This window comes from Poecilia formosa, unplaced genomic scaffold (genome assembly GCF_000485575.1).
Source record: "Poecilia formosa unplaced genomic scaffold, Poecilia_formosa-5.1.2 Scaffold0, whole genome shotgun sequence".
In the NCBI taxonomy this organism is placed as follows: domain Eukaryota; kingdom Metazoa; phylum Chordata; class Actinopteri; order Cyprinodontiformes; family Poeciliidae; genus Poecilia; species Poecilia formosa.
In genome coordinates this window covers 1,848,239-1,866,623 of record NW_006799939.1, presented here as the reverse complement: position 1 = coordinate 1,866,623, position 18,385 = coordinate 1,848,239, and the positions used below count along the sequence as shown (strand labels likewise).

The following is an 18,385-nucleotide window of genomic DNA, read 5'->3' as shown; positions in this document are numbered from 1 at the left end:
ATATCACATTTCAGCATCAATGCAAATCAGAATGCTCCATGTTAAACCTCTTTTATATTTTAATTGATATGATTCAGAGGCAGATTCAGATCTATTTGAAATATTTTCTAATGCAACATGCTATTAGATGAAATGGAAACTGCCAGTTCTTAAATGATCAATATCTCCAAAACAAATTATTAATTACCTCTTTTGCCTGCAGCAGCATTTTTATTTATTTATTTATTTATTTATTTTTTGTAATGCAAAATTAAATGTATATGTGATTACAACCCCCTTATAAAACACAGATTACATATTATTATAGTAGAGCATGCCCAGTTATTGGTTATTGCAAACACGTAAAACACATGTACACGATTGTGCTTCTTTAAGTTTTATTTCTTATTAAAATTTGCAGTAGGTTATACAAAAATATACTGTAAAGTTATCAACCCTCTTCTGTAGGAAGACCAGGATGATGTTGTTGGTCGAGACATAATGCTCCACCAAAGGATAAAAGCTGCCATTGGTCATATTTACAGAGCAAACATCTCTCAACAACCGAACCGTTACTGATTTGCTGCTTTCTGACTCCTCCAAGCAGCGTTTTTTATCAAACTTAAGAAATAGTTTTCTCTGCGCTTTACTTCTTTCTCAGACTAAACTTTATCAGGTCGTCTCAACCAGATCCATACAATGTTGATTTCTGTTTGTTTCGGATGTACAAAGTTTATTGAAGGAAAAACGCTGGAAAAATGATTGATTTCCAGAGGGGGGAAAATAAATGTGCTGGAAACAGCTTGAGCTCTCCCAACGTATCAATGCCTTTTACTGAGCCGAGCAAGATCCAGCACTCCAATCTGAAATGTAAATCAAGTAATCACAAGTTATGCGACTGGTTGCCTGCTGCATTTTCTTCTGTGTTTTTGCGGCTCGTGCCTCCATACAGCGAGTGTAAAAGTCAGTGCCAGTGGGAAACCTTTCCGATCCGTTCACCCGCTGCACAGTTTTGTCAAATGGCTTGATGTCAGAATGTGATGTTAAAACAAATCAGAGGGCACGTCGATTCAAGACATTTAAACACAAGGACGTCATCTTTAACAATCTATTCACTAACCTAGCATGAAAACATTTTTACTTCCTCAGATTTCCTGGACTTTAAGACACTGCCCTGATTTATTATATATGAATATAAAATCTCGATTCAAATCTGAGTCAGAAGACACTGATTTCCTGTTACTCATTTGAAGCAAGGAGTTTTTAAAAAAATAATAATTTTCAGAACTTATTCAAGCTCTTTTTCCTCTCTTTTTTCCAACTTAATTATTTCATCCTTTCTTTTCTCTCGTATGTATCACATTTAAGATTCCTTGCCAGTTTTCACCACTGATATGTGTTTCCCTCCCCCCCCCTTCCCCCTGGGGGCACTGCTTTCTTTATACCATATTTCCCCCCAGTTGTTTCAGCTGTTTTGTTTGCCATCAGATTTGTTTTAATGGCTGCTGTTGCTGTGCTTTGCCCTGTTGGAAACGCATGTAAGCTCCAGAATTTGATCAACAACTAAACCGGGCTGCCTCGGACTTTTCTGGCATGTTGAAAGCAGACATTCTGTCTTCACACACGCTGGCACGCTGGATAGTTGGAAGACGAAGCATTTTTCGCCGTCTAATGAAATCCAACTTACTTTCTGATCATTTTGGCCAATTATTTGACCTTTTGAGTTCACAAACAGACTGTTTGTGGGCCACTAAACTAAACTCTTCACATTTTAAGTATGGAAGAGTAATTGTAGTATCACAACAAAAGTAACCTACCTCATCCCAATGAAATTAAACCTTGAGCAATTTTACGTTTCCTTCCATAAAACAAATGCAATGTAAAAATGGGGAAACATGGCTGAAGGTTAGCTTCTACATAAATTAATGCTTCATATGTAGATGTCTTTTTAGATTTGTTCTTGGTGAGATGGAGGAAATATGACAGCTGCTTTAGTTCTCGCCCTTAATTTTTATTTTTATGAATTTATGATGAATGTGTCTTTTAGATTTTACCACATTTTATACACCCAGTCAGCCGGCCAGCCCTGTTAGAGGTGATGGGTTACTCCTTGGACAAATCCATGAATTTTTTAGTCTAGGTGTTTTAATTCCACAAACAATTTGTCAGCATCCGCTTGTCTTGATCCTTGACCAACTAACCATCTGGAGCACATGTTGTTTTCTCAGAGAGCTTTGAAGGGCGTTGCTTCACCTCACTGATTTTTTTTTCTTCCCATTTAGTTGTTTTTGTAGATTAAATCACTTTTTTTTTTTCAAATGATTATTTTAGCATGTTGTTTGCTAGTGGTTATTTTTCATAGCACATTTCCTGCTCCAGATGTTGGGTCTCACACGTTGCTTACATGAAAGAAACAAAAGGTATTTCTGCCGGATTCCTGCTTATTTGTTGGATTTGATCTACCAAAGCTAATATCTGTATTGGTTAAAAAAAAATAATAATAATAATTCCATATAATAGGATTAAACACTTTACAAGTGCCACTGTCACAGCACAGATTATTGATTTAATTATATTTTGGGTTAATGACTTTTATGTGGATAATATTTCTAAGAAATGTTCTAGCACCTCCATGTAATTCATTGCTTATTTTCAGGGAATAGTGAGATAATGTTTCATTTTTGCAATAAAATGTAATCTAAAATTTTTAAAAAGGCAACATATCAAAGAAAATATGAAAGCTAAATAAATTTTTTTGAGTAACATATTGAAACTAACAAATCCTCATCATTTATTGTTCAACAGTGAAATTATTGCACTGTACGGCTTAAAACCTGTGCACTGCTTCATAGATCTGCTGATTTTTTTTTTTTAGTTTCAACCTTAAAATCATCATCACTACATATATTTTAATGCTTCTATAATTGCCAGTAGAAGACGTTGTGAATCCATTATAAATGCACTTTATACTCCAAACTGAGTGAAAGAGGAGTGTGTTTCAGTCTGAATTCCCTTCTCTCATATCCTTTAAACAAGATATACATAAAATGTGTTCTGCGTTGGAGTTGCCGCGGTTTCTTTATTTCCCTGCTAAAGTTTCCAGTATCCCGCAGCTGCACTAACAGTGTGTGATCTGCTCCTTACAGTACAAGCCACCCACCTTCTTACCAGTAAACAAGTCCTGCCATTTGAGCAGAAAAGGTCAAAGATTGAAGACTGTAACTCAGTAAACAATTTTTTTTGTCCACTGAATTCACCTATACACATTTAAACATGTACAAATAAAACTCTGAAAGCAAGCAGTCAAACATTTTAAAAGTTGACTGTTTATCATGTTAAAAGTTGTTTCAGTTGTTTACTTTTTTTTTCTACTTTTAGACAATTTAGCGCACAAAGGGATGATCATTTGATCTATAAGTCATTATCCTCATGCAAGTCGTTAAAATATACATCTTCTTTAATGTAATGTTTTGAGTGTAGGTGAGGATTTCTTGTTTTTACTTTGACTTAAAAATATAGTTCTGACTGGACCTCAGATTACAACACTGTTAGTCTGTAATGAGCCAGTCATTTTAGATGTAATCAAACAGAAACAAGGATTGGAATCACAATGTGTATCAAAACAAGTACAATGGCTGAAAAGAAGAAATTAATATCATGAGCTGGTGTTTCTCCATGGACATTCTTCAGTGGGTCTTACTGGAATGGCATAAATATATAGGATCATGACAACAGGACACGAGGAACAGCTTTAAACAAATTATCCATGTAAGCGTAGTCATTATTTATAACTTCCAACCAAATGCTGCAGGCTGCTGAAAAGCAACCGTGAAAGGAAGCAGAAAAAACATACACATTACAAGTAACTATATCTGCATACAGGTGACCTTTGCTCTTGTTGATTTGTTTTTTATTGTTGTTCTCTTACTGCATATCAAGTTCTTAATTAGGGAATAACAAGTTGACTGTTGTAGGTTTCATCATGAGTCTCAGAGGGACTGTCATGATGGCTGTTAATGCCCATTAAGTGAATTTAGGTCCTTGGACCATTTATACCTCTTCAATTTCTGCCTTGCAGGCCCAGTTTTACAGTCTGTCTAATAAAATGATGTCAATACTCCTCCCCAAGCCAAGCTATGATTTATTTGGTGTATTTGGACAACCCAGAACTTGATTGTCCTTGAATCACTTCCAAAGGAGAAACAATATACTGGAACAGCATCGCAACCATTACATGAGTCTTAATCATTTACCTAAAAATGATGTCTTTCATGTAATACTGTAATGTGGAGCAATCAGAACTTGTTATATACTTTTTTTTTTAACTCCTAAGCTTTTTCCGCTTTTCCCCATAATGGATCTTGAGTCTGACACTGGCCTGCTGAAATCTGAGGACCCTTGTATATACAAAGTTGTAAAATGTGTTTTGCATATTGTTTTAAATGTCCACAATCGACTTGATGTAGAATCCAGTTGAATAACTTGCCATTCCACATCGTTTTGTTTCAATGTAGTGAACTTTGGTGGATTTGCTGGGGTCAAATTTCACTTTTGGTATATGGCTCACATTATGTTGAAGCGCTCTTAAAGCTTGGGAGATTTTATATTGGAATCTGTAACAGTAAGAGTTTCAGTCCCTAAGGCATAAAAGCAAAGCAAACCAGAATATTTCCACTAAAGTTTGCCTGGAATAAAACGTCTTGCTAGACTGGTGCAGCACAGCGCTATATTTGAATCAACTATCCAGCTCACATTATTCCTGAAAGTTTTTTTTTCTTTGTTTTGTTTTGTTTTTGCTGGGAGTTATACGTAGTTTAGCTTTAATGCTGATCTTGGGAAGCCAAAGCTCACCGTACAGGTCAAAAATACAGAATGCACTCTCTGACCACGTTATACAAAACGTACAAGCTGACAGCTGCAAGGCATTCCTGGAATTAATTTTTTAGACTCTTTGTGACTTCTGTTTGCCTCGGTGGAGTTTTTCTGCGGTTTAGCTGTCAGATCAACGCAGACTGGCCGCTGGCATTGGTGTTCTTTGGTTAAGCACAGACAAATGTTTGTCAGACATTCACAACCTCACGTTTTATCTCAACATACTACACGTAGAACCTTCACAATTCAATGTTTTCCAATTCTGTTTGAGAGATGTGTCTGCTGTTTGTTTAGAAGCTAGACGTTCCTATTAGGACCCCGATCCAGGGTCTTTGGTGTGTGCTCTTTACACGTTCGCCCCAACCACACATTGGCTCTACTCCTGCTTTTTTCTGCAGTCCAAAATATATTGAAGTTAGTTGGTCACTAAGAATTGACTTCTCATGTGTGCGTTTGGTCCGTTTTGTATGCATTTGTGTTAACTTGTGGCGACTTGTCCAGAGTGAGCCCCAAAACTTACCTTATTTATCTGCAAAAAAAAAAAAAATGTTGGATTCATTCATATTGGGGGTTTTTTATCAACTTTCCATCTGGATTTATTTTATCGTATGCAGAGTGTAAACATGTTTTTGCATTTAAATTAATGTCATTTTACAGCCTTGAAACCAAAAAACAAGTCGTTTTTCTTTGTTCTTTGCTGGGGAAAAATATTTTTAAACTTACTTATAAGTCAGTTAACTATAAAATATGCAATTTAATTGTATTCAAAAATGTTTATGCCAACACCGCTGCTAAGTAAAGTAAGAATTCCTGTTTACTTCAGAGGACTCATTTTCATGCAGGCACAACAAGAAAATAATAAACAGAGTTTCGGCTGTTTTTTTGGGGGGGGAGGGCTCTGCTTCAGAAAAGACAGATAAAAACATGCTCTGCCAGAATACTTGATGTGTTGTCAGCTGTTGTCGCCGTGTCTTACTCTGTTTGCTCGACCAGGGAAACAGAACAGCTTCTGAGCACAGATACAGCTTTCATGTCTGTGCTAAACTTCAGTTTTGTCATGGTACAACATTTCAAATGTGTGGTTGAAATTCGATTTTTTATTTATTTATTTTTTCATTATGAATCATGACATTCAGATTAGCCTTCTACTGTTGAAAAAATATTGTTTTCCATTTTGACTTGTGTTGACACATAAAAACAATTTGGTAAAGTTTGTTCTGTTTTTGTCATTTCGCTGAAAAATTACTGTGTCCTCTGCTATTGTTCAGATGAATGAAAGGATGCATGATAAAATCTATGAAAATGTTGTGTCACAACTGTGGAAATTTGCAAGGCTACTGCTTATTTCTGCACTAGATTCACAAAGCAAATTTCACTGAATACACACATGCAAACAAGCTACACGGTAGGTGCTAAAGTGATGAAAAGGGAAACAAATATTCTTCACACACGGGTTTTATGTTGAAACGGAGATGTTTAAAACATGCAGGACGCTCTGCCTCCTGCATGAGGAGGTCTTTTAGTCATTTCATCCCAGTATGTTGGAGTTGGGACACTTCCGGAAGTTGCAGGATATCAGTGCTCAAGGATTAGAGACTAAACCTCCTCTTCCACAAGTTGGAGCTCAGTATTGAAGGCTCCCTATAATTCCAGCAACAAACGGAGACGGATAGACAGCTGACAGCGTTTCCCAGGATACCGGACAATATCTTCTAAATGTTGTAGCTTTCAACATGTGTTGGGCTTTTATGTCTCAGCCCACCTGAGGTGTTGAATTTGATTATGTTTCTTACATTATATTAAAGCGAACAGCTTTTGTGTAGTTATGTAACTACATAGGAGAATATGGGTCCGTCTGTTCACTCAGTATGACAGAATAACAGTCTTCGTACAGCTAAATTTGTGGCTTATCAAACCGCAACCAAATCTCTTTCACATTACATAAAACATCAAACTGTCTAAATAAATAGCCTATTATACTTTTAAATGTGTTTTTGACTCGTGCTGTTGCAGAAGAATTTGCTTGTAACAGAAACTGCTGTTCACCCTGACCCGTTTTCATAAGATATGCCCTTAAATTAGAATAATTTTGTATTTGCCAAGCCTGTTTGTTTTTTGTGTCGACACTGTCACCAGACTACTTCTCTTTATTTAGCATCTAGTACTCTAGAGTTCAGATAGAGGTCCAATGGAGGGGTCACACTCAGTTAATCCAGTTTGCAATCAAGTCTTTCTGTTTTCTCTGGTCCAGAAAGAGGCTGTGTTTTCTTTGAAGCAGCTGTAATCTGCACCCATTGCCCCGGGGTCAAAGTGTGGGGATAATTTGGGGCACTGAGCATGACTGTTTGGTTTGTTTTGAACCATGCTTTGATGATTAGCTTGTGGCTTTGATTCAGTGTCAAGGCTGTTTTCGAGAAAGCTAAGTTGTAGAAATTGTGGCGATAAGACTGTTGTTCAGATGATTTGATAAAGCTGTGGAGGAGATAATGGTTCTGCTGGAGGTTAAGTGTGGTTTCCAGGTCCATTTGATTAACGATATGTTTGCTTTTAAGTCGCAGCGTAAAACTCCCTTTATTCATCTCATCTTGGAAACATTCTGAGGTTTTTCTTACGACTAAGATGAGTAACTTATCTTTTTTTTTTTTCCTTGTCGTTGTCTCCATCTCCATTTAATTGACTCTAGCTCCTGCGGAGCCCCTGTTGTGCAAGTTTGCTGATGGAGGCCAGAAGAAGAGGCAGAGCCAGGTTAAATATCCCCAGAATGGACGACCGTGGACAAGAGAAGGAGAGGTGAGCTGGAGCTTATTAAACAATCAAAACAGGCCTTGTATAAATTTGAAATATCGCGTTTCTAAACTTTCGCAAAGTCACATTTTTTTTCTCTTTGTCTAAACTTTCACCTCTACATTGTCATCTCTGTATAAAATGAAACCTTGTGCTGAGCACTGAAAGCAGATTGACTGCTGCACAAAGAGTGGGTTCAGATTTAGACTCTGGATGCCAAACCTCTAATTTAAAGAACAACGGAAAAGTGCAAAATAATGTCGCCACCCACGCACAGAGTAAAATTTTCTCAGCTCTTGCGGTGCAAGGAGGTTGGGAAAGAGCAGTGTGGTGAAGTGGAACGAAACGGCACCAGGCGGCGACTTCATCGCGACGGCCAACCGTGATGTTTGTGTTTGACCTTCAATCCTTCAGGATGTAACGGATCGAAACTCCTCCTTACATGCATGCAAACAAATTTCAACACAGTGTTGTATTTCTTCATTTTAAATGCCTTGGTGGTAGAATTTCACATTTTCTCTCATTTTTCCAACCTTTTGTGTCGATGTGAAATAAATGTGGAGCGTTCTCCACAGAATTCTTCACACAGTTTCCAGCCGTCCAGAGTTCTGACGAGGCTCGCCTGGCCCCAGAGCATCTTGTTAGAGGTTTATGCATTTTCTGGAATTGGGTTTAAGAGTCCATGCTGACTAATAGAGACATCTCACAGTGGAGATGCTTGAGGTGCTTCATTGCACGCTCGCGCTCAGCTCGCCTCCCTGAACCCCTGTTTTCTAAAAGAGCCTGGCCTTGAGACAAGGATGCACACACATTTTTACACACACAAGTAAACACCTGCGTTCAGAGAACCACACACAGGGTACATGTGAAGCTTGGAATCATTTCTTGACTGTGCTGCAGGTGAGGAGGAAGAAAACAGCAGTGCAGATAAATAGCTTCTTACCAAAGTCAGTTTTACAGCTCTGAATATTTTATTTTACTTTTTTTCATTAGAAAAGTTGCATTTTTAACATGATAATTCTACTTTTCACACATTTAATGAAATATTTGTTAGTGATGTGGTGTAAAGATCCTTCAGTGACAGATTTTCGATTTTGCGACTTAATAGGTTTTATATTTTGCACCTTTTTGCTGTTAATCCTCGGGGTGTTTCTTTCCTGGAAAAATTGTTCCAGGTAATAAAAGAACTCTTTAGCATATTTTTATTTTAAGATAACGGCCCAGTCTCCGTAGCATTGTGTTGAGCATTTAATGTTCAACACAATTAGAATTCAGTCATGATGACGAACCCTCACCCTGTTTATCATAATGATTAATGTAGGAATGGAAAAAGATAAAAGTTGTCGCATTTTTAATTGTTCACATAAAGGTGGCTGATTGAAATTGTTTCCAGTGTGATGCTGAAGGATTTTTACGTTAAAGATGTGGAAAAAAGGCAATTTTGACTGTATTTTCTGACATTTTTGCAAGTTTATTTTTGTCATTAACGCACACATTATCAGTAAATGTTAACTTCTACAGTGTCAGTGCTCATTCCCCTTGAACTTCACCACATTTTGTCACACTACAACCACAAACTTCAATTACATGTACTGAAATTTTTATGTGATAGAATAGAGCAATTACCATTGAATAAGTATTGCCAAATTAGTAAAGAGATTTTTTTTTTAAAAAAGAGATTAATCAAAGAAGCAGACAAGAGACCAGACAACATGCTTACCAAAGGCCAAACATATTGAAGAAGATGATCTAATCATATTGCACTGACATGTTAGTGGCAGCATTATGCTGAGAGAATTGTTTTTGTTAGCAGGGACAGAAAAACTGGTCAGAGTTAATGGGAAGATGGACTGAGATAAATTCAGGGTGAATTTTAGAGGCTACAAACTACACTGAATGTACAGCCAGTCATAATCATGTATCCAAACTCAACATCCAGACCTTAATCTGTGAAAAGTATGACAAATTAATGCTTAGAGGCTGTCCATTTGGGTCTAACAGAGCTTCAGCATTTTTGCAAAGAAACATCTGCAATCATGTGAAAAGCTGAACTGAAAAAGGTTGCAGCCATTTTTGGAGCAAATGTTTCTGCAAATAACTGACTCATTGAGCGGAGAACACAAAAAATGTAGAATTTGCAAGACAGTGTGGTCCCCTTAGTTTTCTAAATATTGTTTCTTCTCTTCTCTGTTAAATCTGTTTGTCAAAAAGCTGCATAGAGGAGCTCTTTGTTATATAAAGTAGGCTTTTTGGAACGGGTATCTGTTCTTACACGAAGGTCAACCATCAGTTGTACATATATGCCCTAAGAGCAAACAATGTTTTTTTCTTTTTTCTTTTTTTTTTTTTTTACAAGAGTTTTTATCAACATAGTTTTGGATTTTCTTGGCTTCTCCTCTCCACCTAATGGAAAGTATACACTAGTATGTTTTCTTAAACCTGCATGTTTTTCTCTTTTCTTCTTTCAACAGAGTGGCATGGCATTAACATATGACCCCACAACAATGCAGAATGGGTAAGTTGTCTTTTTTTTTCTTTTCTTGCTAAACTACACTAAACATTTGTATTTTAATTCTGAGGGCAATTTTCTGCAAGATTTTGTTATTGAGAATAGCCATCGGTATCAGTCACATTAGACGGCTTCGCGGACGAACAAAAGTGCCACAAACATTTAAACCTGATGAGCCAAAGCACCTGAAGGCATGGGCCCACATTGCGTTTACTAGCGCTGAAGCAGAATGCACAGGTTGGTGAGGCACACATTTGCTCCGTCAATCTGGCTCTTGCAGATGGAGCATTTATTTATGCACCTATGCATACCAGCTGTCAGACGTGTTGGTTCTGATTGCAGATGGGGTTGTTGGGCGGTGTTGCAGTCCTGCTGTAAGACTTTCGTCAGCTTGGCTATCTTCAGCACTCCGGGGTTGAATGCAGAGAGCAGAGTGTGTGTAGAGTTTCAGAGGGAAATTGGAGATTGGTCATGTCTGCTAGGAATGCTTCTGGTGATGCATTCCCAGGAGGAGATCCTTGCTCCCAGCTCTATGTTCCCTTTCTTCTCCTGTCAGCTCAGTCAGCCGTCCTTTTTTTTTTCATTCATACGTTTCCAACTATCACAGCTAGATCTGCATTTTGCTGTCCTTTGCATTTTCACCTCATCTTAAGTATCTGTCCCTTTTTTTTTCTTTTTTTCTTTTTTTTTTTGCTCACTCAGCCTTATGTTCTACGGTTGAAAGAATTATTTTTGACATTTTGGGCTTTTCAACAACGTTTTTTTGACTCATCGCTGTCTTCTACCCCTTCTTGCTTTCAGTTTTCAAATAATTACTTTAGTTTTGGTCCATGCATGCATAAAACCATGCTCATACACAAGCATCTGTGGACTTCAGGCTGTTTAAGTCCTCGCTGACCTCTCTTCCGAGGTCATCCTAGCCTCTTCCGGCGAAGCGCTAAACGACTGTGAAATGCTAATGTAGCTAATTAGAGAGGCAAAAAGAAGGGAGGGAAGGGGTTTGAATAAAAATGGAGGGATGAACAGGGTCAGAAGGAAGGCAAAGGCAAAATTAAAGTCAGCCCAAAGAGAGAGAGGAAGGCTATGAATCAATTACAGTTTCCCCAGCCACTCTGAACTCAGGAGCAGTTGATTGTTGAGACAGAAAACCACATTTGTGTTACTGGAAATTGTGTCATTTTTGCCTCTAATTGGAGGTTTTGGTTTCATTTCCCACTGGGTGAAAATCCCGGGGATTAACTGAGGACCCACTGGCTTGGGAACACCTTGGAATCCCCCAGAATGAGCTGGGGGGGGGATGTTGTTCAGGAGAGAAATCCCAGAGTTTGCCTGCAGGTCTTGTGAGCCCCCTGGAGCTCTGCAAAGTGGAAAACAATGAATTAATGGATGAATGGACTGACTTCCACATCATCTAAACCCCAAATCTCTCCAGGACTTTGCAAACTCTCACCATTTTATTTGCTTAAAAGTTACTGACATCATAAGTAAATATGTCGCTTGTCATGGAAAACTCCTGACTTGGCATCTAGATTGCACCAGAGATTACATACACTGCTGCATTGGTGTTCCGCTCACCATTACATGTTAAGTGCGTTGTTTTAAATAGCTGTGCTTAAGTCGCCATTGACAGTTTGCTGCTCAGAGCTAATAGCGTCTATCAATAACCTTGGATTTGTCCTCTGTCCACAACTTCCTACTCTCAATACCCATCAGTCTAATGAAAAATACAATAAATACAATCACAGAGCAATATTGAATAACCCTGCTGCTGTCCCTATTTGTATTCATCAATGACAGTAATACAGTATCTGTAATGCATGTCATATATTAATTGTAGTCTAAAAGATGGATCCATGCCAGTACTTTTTTTTTTTTCAGTAAAGGACCTTGTTTTTGCATCATCAATACTTCTTCAAACATGTTTCAGTTTCAATTTCAGTTCGGTTCAATCTACGTTTAGTCAGACATTTTCAATATAGATTCAAAATCTTTAGGCCTGGAAACGTTTGGCAACCGACATAATTGCTGCGATAATTGATGTACTTTACGTTCTCAAGTTTACTCAAAAACTTTTCAAGTAGATATAAAACTGAAGATTGGCTTTAGGAGACCTCCAACTTTAAAAAAAAAAAAAAAACGGTTTCAGCAGATCTACCTCCTTCATGTGAAGAACCATTTCAATGGCTGACATACAACTGGGAAAGTTAATCCAAGTCAAATTTAGTTTTGCAGTGGGAATCATTTGCAGACTGTGGCTTTCACACAGAACACTGGTTTTAATTTAATATGACTAATTGCCAGACTTTCAGTGCAGCTGTTTTCTTTTGTTGTTTATCAGTACTTTGGAATTCTGCAAGTGAAATGCACCTCAGCCATGTTGAGATCAGTTGACTGACTCCTATCTTGGTCTTCTATTGGAAAATCAATAAACGTTATTGACACAGTGCTGCTGGAAGCAATCCATGCCTGTGCCCTTAGACTACTTTCATGTGGTTTACACATGATGTCTTATCCTCTGAATCTTTGCCCAACGATGCGAGCGTAGTGATTTTTCCTAGTTTACTGGCAGGAGTCGACTAGCATTGCCAGAATCCTGTTTCCGGATTACTTTTCTTGTGTTTCGTACATTAAAAGTGATCAGTGTGATCCTTGTGGTGAGCTTTCTCTCTAATAACAATTAATTCCTTTCTTTACTAATTTTGCACTTTTCCGACAGTTGGGGTTTTGAATTCCTAAGCTATAGCAATGCAGTCAAACGAGATGGCCTGCATGTACTTTGAAAATGGTTGTTTAAGTCGTGAAACACTTGAGACTCCTCTTGGAGTGAGGGTTAAGACTTGAGATTTGGACATTCTCCTCAAAGGCTTGAAATGTGATGTGGACTTGATTTGACCTTTGAATAAAAGAAAAAGAAATCGGCAGAAGTCAGTAAAAACTGATCAGAGCCAGGAGGAAGGTCTTAACAACGACAAATAAAGCTCGTGTATGTGCTGCTCACATCCTGCCTCTTGATCTCAGCTCCACTACAGCTGGTTCACCACAACGAAGCCAGCTGTGAACACTCTGGCTACTACGTTTGTCCACTGATGACGGCGGTTAATTAGTTTTTTTCTGTAATGGTAAATTGTTTCTCTGCTATTATCACGGCTACAGCGCATACATGAGCATGATTGACCATGTTAAGACCCCCCTCCTGGCTCTGATTGGTTGTTTCTGACTGGGAGCGCTGCATTTCTGCTGATGGTAGTAGGACCACAGAGAGGAGCCGGAGGAGCTCGATTTTTTTTTTACTTTATTTTTTTTACACATTACCTGTGTAATGTTATACAGTTTTAAGAAATATGGGAAAAAAAACACACAGGTGTTATTTAACTGTCAAAACATACCCAAGGCAACCATGGAAGTGATGACAATAATAAAAAAAAGAAAGAAAATTTGTTTTTAATTGAGTCCCTTCTGTAAATAAGAAAGATCACATTTTTATCAAGCAGACCATTTCTATGAAATCACAAGTGACTGTGTCAGAGACGGGTAGAGGAGAGTTTCTCCTTTTGTCTCTGGATCTCTTTTGCCTTCCCTCCCATACACCATTATTCAGCCAACAGACACTTTAGGATCGATCGGGCACAGCAACATGGCCTGGCGGATGAAACATGTCCTCTCTAGGTACACAATGATAAATAAAGCACTGTGAGCCACAGCATTGTACTGCTGCAGGGTTATGGGGGTGAAATAAAAAAAATAAAAAAAATAGACAAAAAGAAATGGAACAGATTCAGAAGGGCAGATAGAGGTATAGGTCGAAGAGTAAACAGAGCATAAAAAGCTGATGCTACATATACAGCTCATCTACCATTTGTGTAGGTGGAGGCATAAAGGGCAATATTGAAACTTCTCACCCACTCACACATTAAGGGGGTAATTCATTATCATGCATGGCAATAGAACAGACTCCTTTGTAGAATGATGCGCACTCAAATGCAGTGTCAAGTTTCATTCTTGGATGACTTTGATGGTTTGACTCAGAATGAAGCTGCAATATTTATTGTTTCCAGGACATCTTTGATGATGTCTGATTCGTTTTGTCAGCGCTGAGCTAACATCCGCCTGGCAGTTCAAAACAAAGAGGCGCTCATTTTCACCTTTGCACGAAGCGACACACGGTTTGTAAATCAAGAGCTAGTTATGCAGAGAAGCCTTTTAACTGATTATTCTTTTCTTTTTTTTGCATGCATGCATACATTGTTTGGAATACTTCTGATTTAGGTTTGCTCCACTTTGAGCCTGTTTGATGCTGTACTGTAGATGATGAAAATGACTGTTTGTCTTGTATGCTTCATAGATTCTACTCTTCACCCTATAGCATCTCCACCAATCGGATGATTGCACAGACATCAATCACACCCTTCATTGCTGCCTCCCCTGTCTCCACATATCAGGTGGGTTGACCGTCCCGTAGTTGAATGTCCATGGTGTATTTGCCTGGGACTTTGTATGTGTGCAAGGTTTTTGTTTGCAAAACATTTTCCAAATCATGCATCTTTTCTTACATTTCATTATTATGTGATACGTTGTGTTTGTCTATTACAGAAACATCCCAATTAACAATGTATAAATATGTGTGAGAAAATGTGACAAAGCTCACGTGGCATAGATGCTTTTCCGAACCACTATCTTTTCAAATAAAAATGAAAAGCTAATATTTTGGAGGTGTTCTACTAACACCTGGCTTATTGTGTGATTTTGATGTTGACAATGTGAATGGCTTAATATACATCATGTATGGGTGTTTCTGCCAAAATATATATATAATGGATTTGAAATAATATCTTGGAATAAGACAAGCAAATCTGCAGAATGTAGGGGTTAACTTTGCCTACTCCTATCCAAAATCCACATGAGAACATGTTGCAAGCTAAAAATAACCATCCATGTGTTTGGTGTTAATGCACGCATGCACACGCAAACATAACACCCCACATTATCTGAGGTATAGTCCCTATGCTTAAGGGGAATAAGGCCTTTTGAGGCATCCAGTGACATTTTCCTTCTTATCCTGTCCGCGTAGCTCTGATCCTAAAGTTCTGTTCCACTTCCCCGTCCCAGTGTGCCCAGCCTGCTCCCCTCATATCAAAACAAGTTATATCAAAGCTGCCTGATAATCTAAGCTGCGGTTCTTTAAAAACCTGAGCAGGCTCTTGATCGACAGCTTGTCAAACACAGATTTCGACACAGTCACCTCGCCTCCCACACAGCTTTAGGAAAACAAATGTAAAACACAAATGCAAAGGCACACGTTCAGCAGAGCAGAATTCAAAGTCACATCCTGCTTCCTGCAGAAGACACAGGAGGAGACCTGGCGATGTTACGCAGCCTTATCTCCCCGCAGACACACACTTACACATACCGTAGATAAACCAACATGCGCATTTGCACTATATTGCAATCTGTGAACCGTACAGTATCTTACATGTGGCAAAGTAGCCTTCAGGGACTGCAGAAAACAGAACAAGATGAAAGTAGTGATATGTGACCAAAAGAGCTTTGATGATGTAACCCTCACTGTGAAGCAGTAACTGGTGGATAGTTTTGCTCTCCGTAGTCTTTGTAACTTGTCATAATTACAGCTTAACTTAAAGTACAGCAAAGCCTCAGCTTCCGCTGTCATGTTCTGCCACAGGGACTGATGATTAAATCTTCTTTTCTTCTTTTGTTGTCTCATTTTGACTCTCTTCCTTTTCGTTTTGAATGCCGCTTGTTTTTTTTGGGTTTTTTTTCTGCTTTTCTGTCATGGATACAAAACATTTTTACCAAACTCTTCTCTTTTGTCTTGTCTCGTGGTCGGCTTTTTGCTTTATCTTGCCGCTCATTTCCAACTCCCTCCTAATTAATCGCTCTAAGTTTTTTTTCATGTCCTCTCTTGTCCTACTCCCCATCTCTTCTCTTTTTCTGTCCTTTATCTGATATAACTGGCGTCTCCTCCGGCTTTCTCTTCTCTCGGCTTTTCCCTTTCCTTGTCTCTACGTAGGTCCAGAGTACATCATGGATGCCACATCAACAGTATGTTATGCAACCTACAGTAAGTCTTCAAAGCCTACTTTTTCTTTTGATTTTTCATCATGTGTTATCATGTCTCGGTGGAGTCATTTTCTGCATTCGTTAGTCCCTCGCTCTGACTCGTTTTATGTCTGTCCTTCACTCCGTAAGCATGTCTCATTATCGGGCCTTGATATTAATGTCAGGATTTAAAATATAGCCACATTTCTTTTTTAAAGTTAATTCTAATAGCACTTTTACATACTCTTAAAAAAATAGATTTTACTTATTAGACCATCTTCAAAAATTAAAATAAAACTAATTACAGTAAATTATTGGGGAGGAATAAACCAAGGGATGCTAGAAAGATTTCAGTAACTTTATCACATGTCAGCTAACTCCTATTGAGGCAGAAAGGTGAATCTTAAACTAGAATATTAAAAGTTTATTTCTGTGATTCAATTCAAATATGTTGATAAATGTCAACATTTCAAGTGATTTTATCTTCATTTAACCCTCCCACATTCTTAGCGTGATACTCAGGAGTGCGGCAGATGTCACAGTCGGACAATGGGAACGTGTCAATTCCTGAAATCATAGAAGATAAACCTCATAATGGCGCATGCGGGGTCAGTGTGACCCCTCTGGGACCGCACACAGGGTACAAACCTCACGCGGGGTCCACTGGAACCCCTCTTAGGATTGCGAGAGGGTTAAAAAAAAAACAATTCTTAATAGAGATATTTTTTCCATGGTTTCCACAGTTATGGGGAAGAGTGCAGATTTGACCGTTGTCCAGCAAACAAGTGACAAATGGTCATTGCTATGAAAGCCAACTGTTCACACACATATGTAAACTTGAATAAGAGGAGAAATGAGTGGTGGAATAAAGGATGCAGCTGGGATAACCTAAGATGATGCTTGCAAGATGCAAAGCCCATTCATGACTTTGAGGGCGCGCTACAAGGTGTGCACCGCGTCTGGAGCCAGCACTTCAAGAGCCACCACAGATGTGAGCTGCAACACAGCTGTCCCTGTTTTAATCCATCTTTGAACTAGAGAGAACAACGTGAAGAAGGTCTGAACTGTTCCTGTAGTGGCAGCACATTAATGTGCCAGAGTCTGGATACAGAAAGGAGAGGCAAACTGAGCCACAACTTGGGCACGGCAGTCTACCAGAAACATTTTGACCCGTTTCATGTTTTACTCTGCTGAGAAACTTTATGGAGATGCACAGTTTATTTTTTAGCATCACCTGGCACCTGTCCCGCCAAACGTAGCAACAACCATGGCATCACTGGGGCCGATTCACCAGCAGACTGGTCTGATGTAAACCTTATAAAGAATCTATTGGGGGTATTGTCAAGAAGAAGACGAGCAACATCAGATCCAGCAACACAGGAGAGCCACTGTTAAAGCAACTTGGGTTTCCTGACCTCTTCAGCAGTTGCTGCAGGCTGTCTGGTCACATTAAAGCAGTAATTCATGCAAAAGGAACTGGGACCAATAATAAGTGTTTATACTGCACAGTGCATGGACATACTTCCTAGCAGATGATGTTTCTCTTTTAATTCTGTTTAATTTGTTGTATGTAATTTTCTGAGAAGCTGAATTTGTTTTCGTTTTGTTTGCCGATACTGAAGTACATCAGCGTGTATTGAATATGCATGAGAAGTATGTCTCACACATTCCATTTAATTTCTACAATAATATTACTTATTGATGGTGTTTAGATCTATTGACACACACCTTTACATTTCACTCTTGTTCTGCTGATTCAGTTTCTGAGCCGCCTCCTTCGAACGGCAGCTTGGAAAGCTCAGCAGAGCTATCTGTAAAATCAACGATAAAACATTGCTCCCTGCTGGATTGAAATGGAACTGCAAATACAGAACTGCACAAATGCTGGACATTTTGTATCTATGCACATTTTCGAATAAAAAAAATAGGACGGATAATATTTTGCCAGACAAACAAAACAAAGCAAAGGAAAGCTGTTGGAAAAACACACCCACACATGCTATAGATTCTCACCATCACTCATATATTGACTCTGAGAGTGGGTGTACAGTCAATAAACTCTGTGGAAGAACTACCAGTTCCTCTTTCATTCTGATACTAATCATTTACACAATCTTGATATAATTTTTTTTCTCCTTTTGGCTATTCAGGAACTGTAATCAATTACATCCGATTGAGTCCCAA

At 38.6% G+C, this 18,385-nt stretch overlaps 1 protein-coding gene across 4 annotated transcripts in view; it reads left to right on the top strand.

Annotated features, from left to right (window-relative positions):
- The window catches only part of LOC103133844 (RNA-binding motif, single-stranded-interacting protein 3), a 139,929-nt gene that overhangs the window by 113,681 nt on the left and 7,863 nt on the right, over nucleotides 1-18,385 (top strand). For 3 of the 4 annotated variants that reach the window (XM_007545986.2, XM_007545902.2, XM_007545822.2), the window contains 4 exons: nucleotides 7,535-7,641; nucleotides 10,107-10,150; nucleotides 14,487-14,583; nucleotides 16,173-16,223. In XM_007545986.2, the coding sequence (XP_007546048.1) occupies nucleotides 7,535-7,641; nucleotides 10,107-10,150; nucleotides 14,487-14,583; nucleotides 16,173-16,223 (299 nt within the window). The remainder of the gene's footprint in view (nucleotides 1-7,534; nucleotides 7,642-10,106; nucleotides 10,151-14,486; nucleotides 14,584-16,172; nucleotides 16,224-18,385) is intronic. The other variant, XM_007546064.2, reaches the window with a different exon arrangement.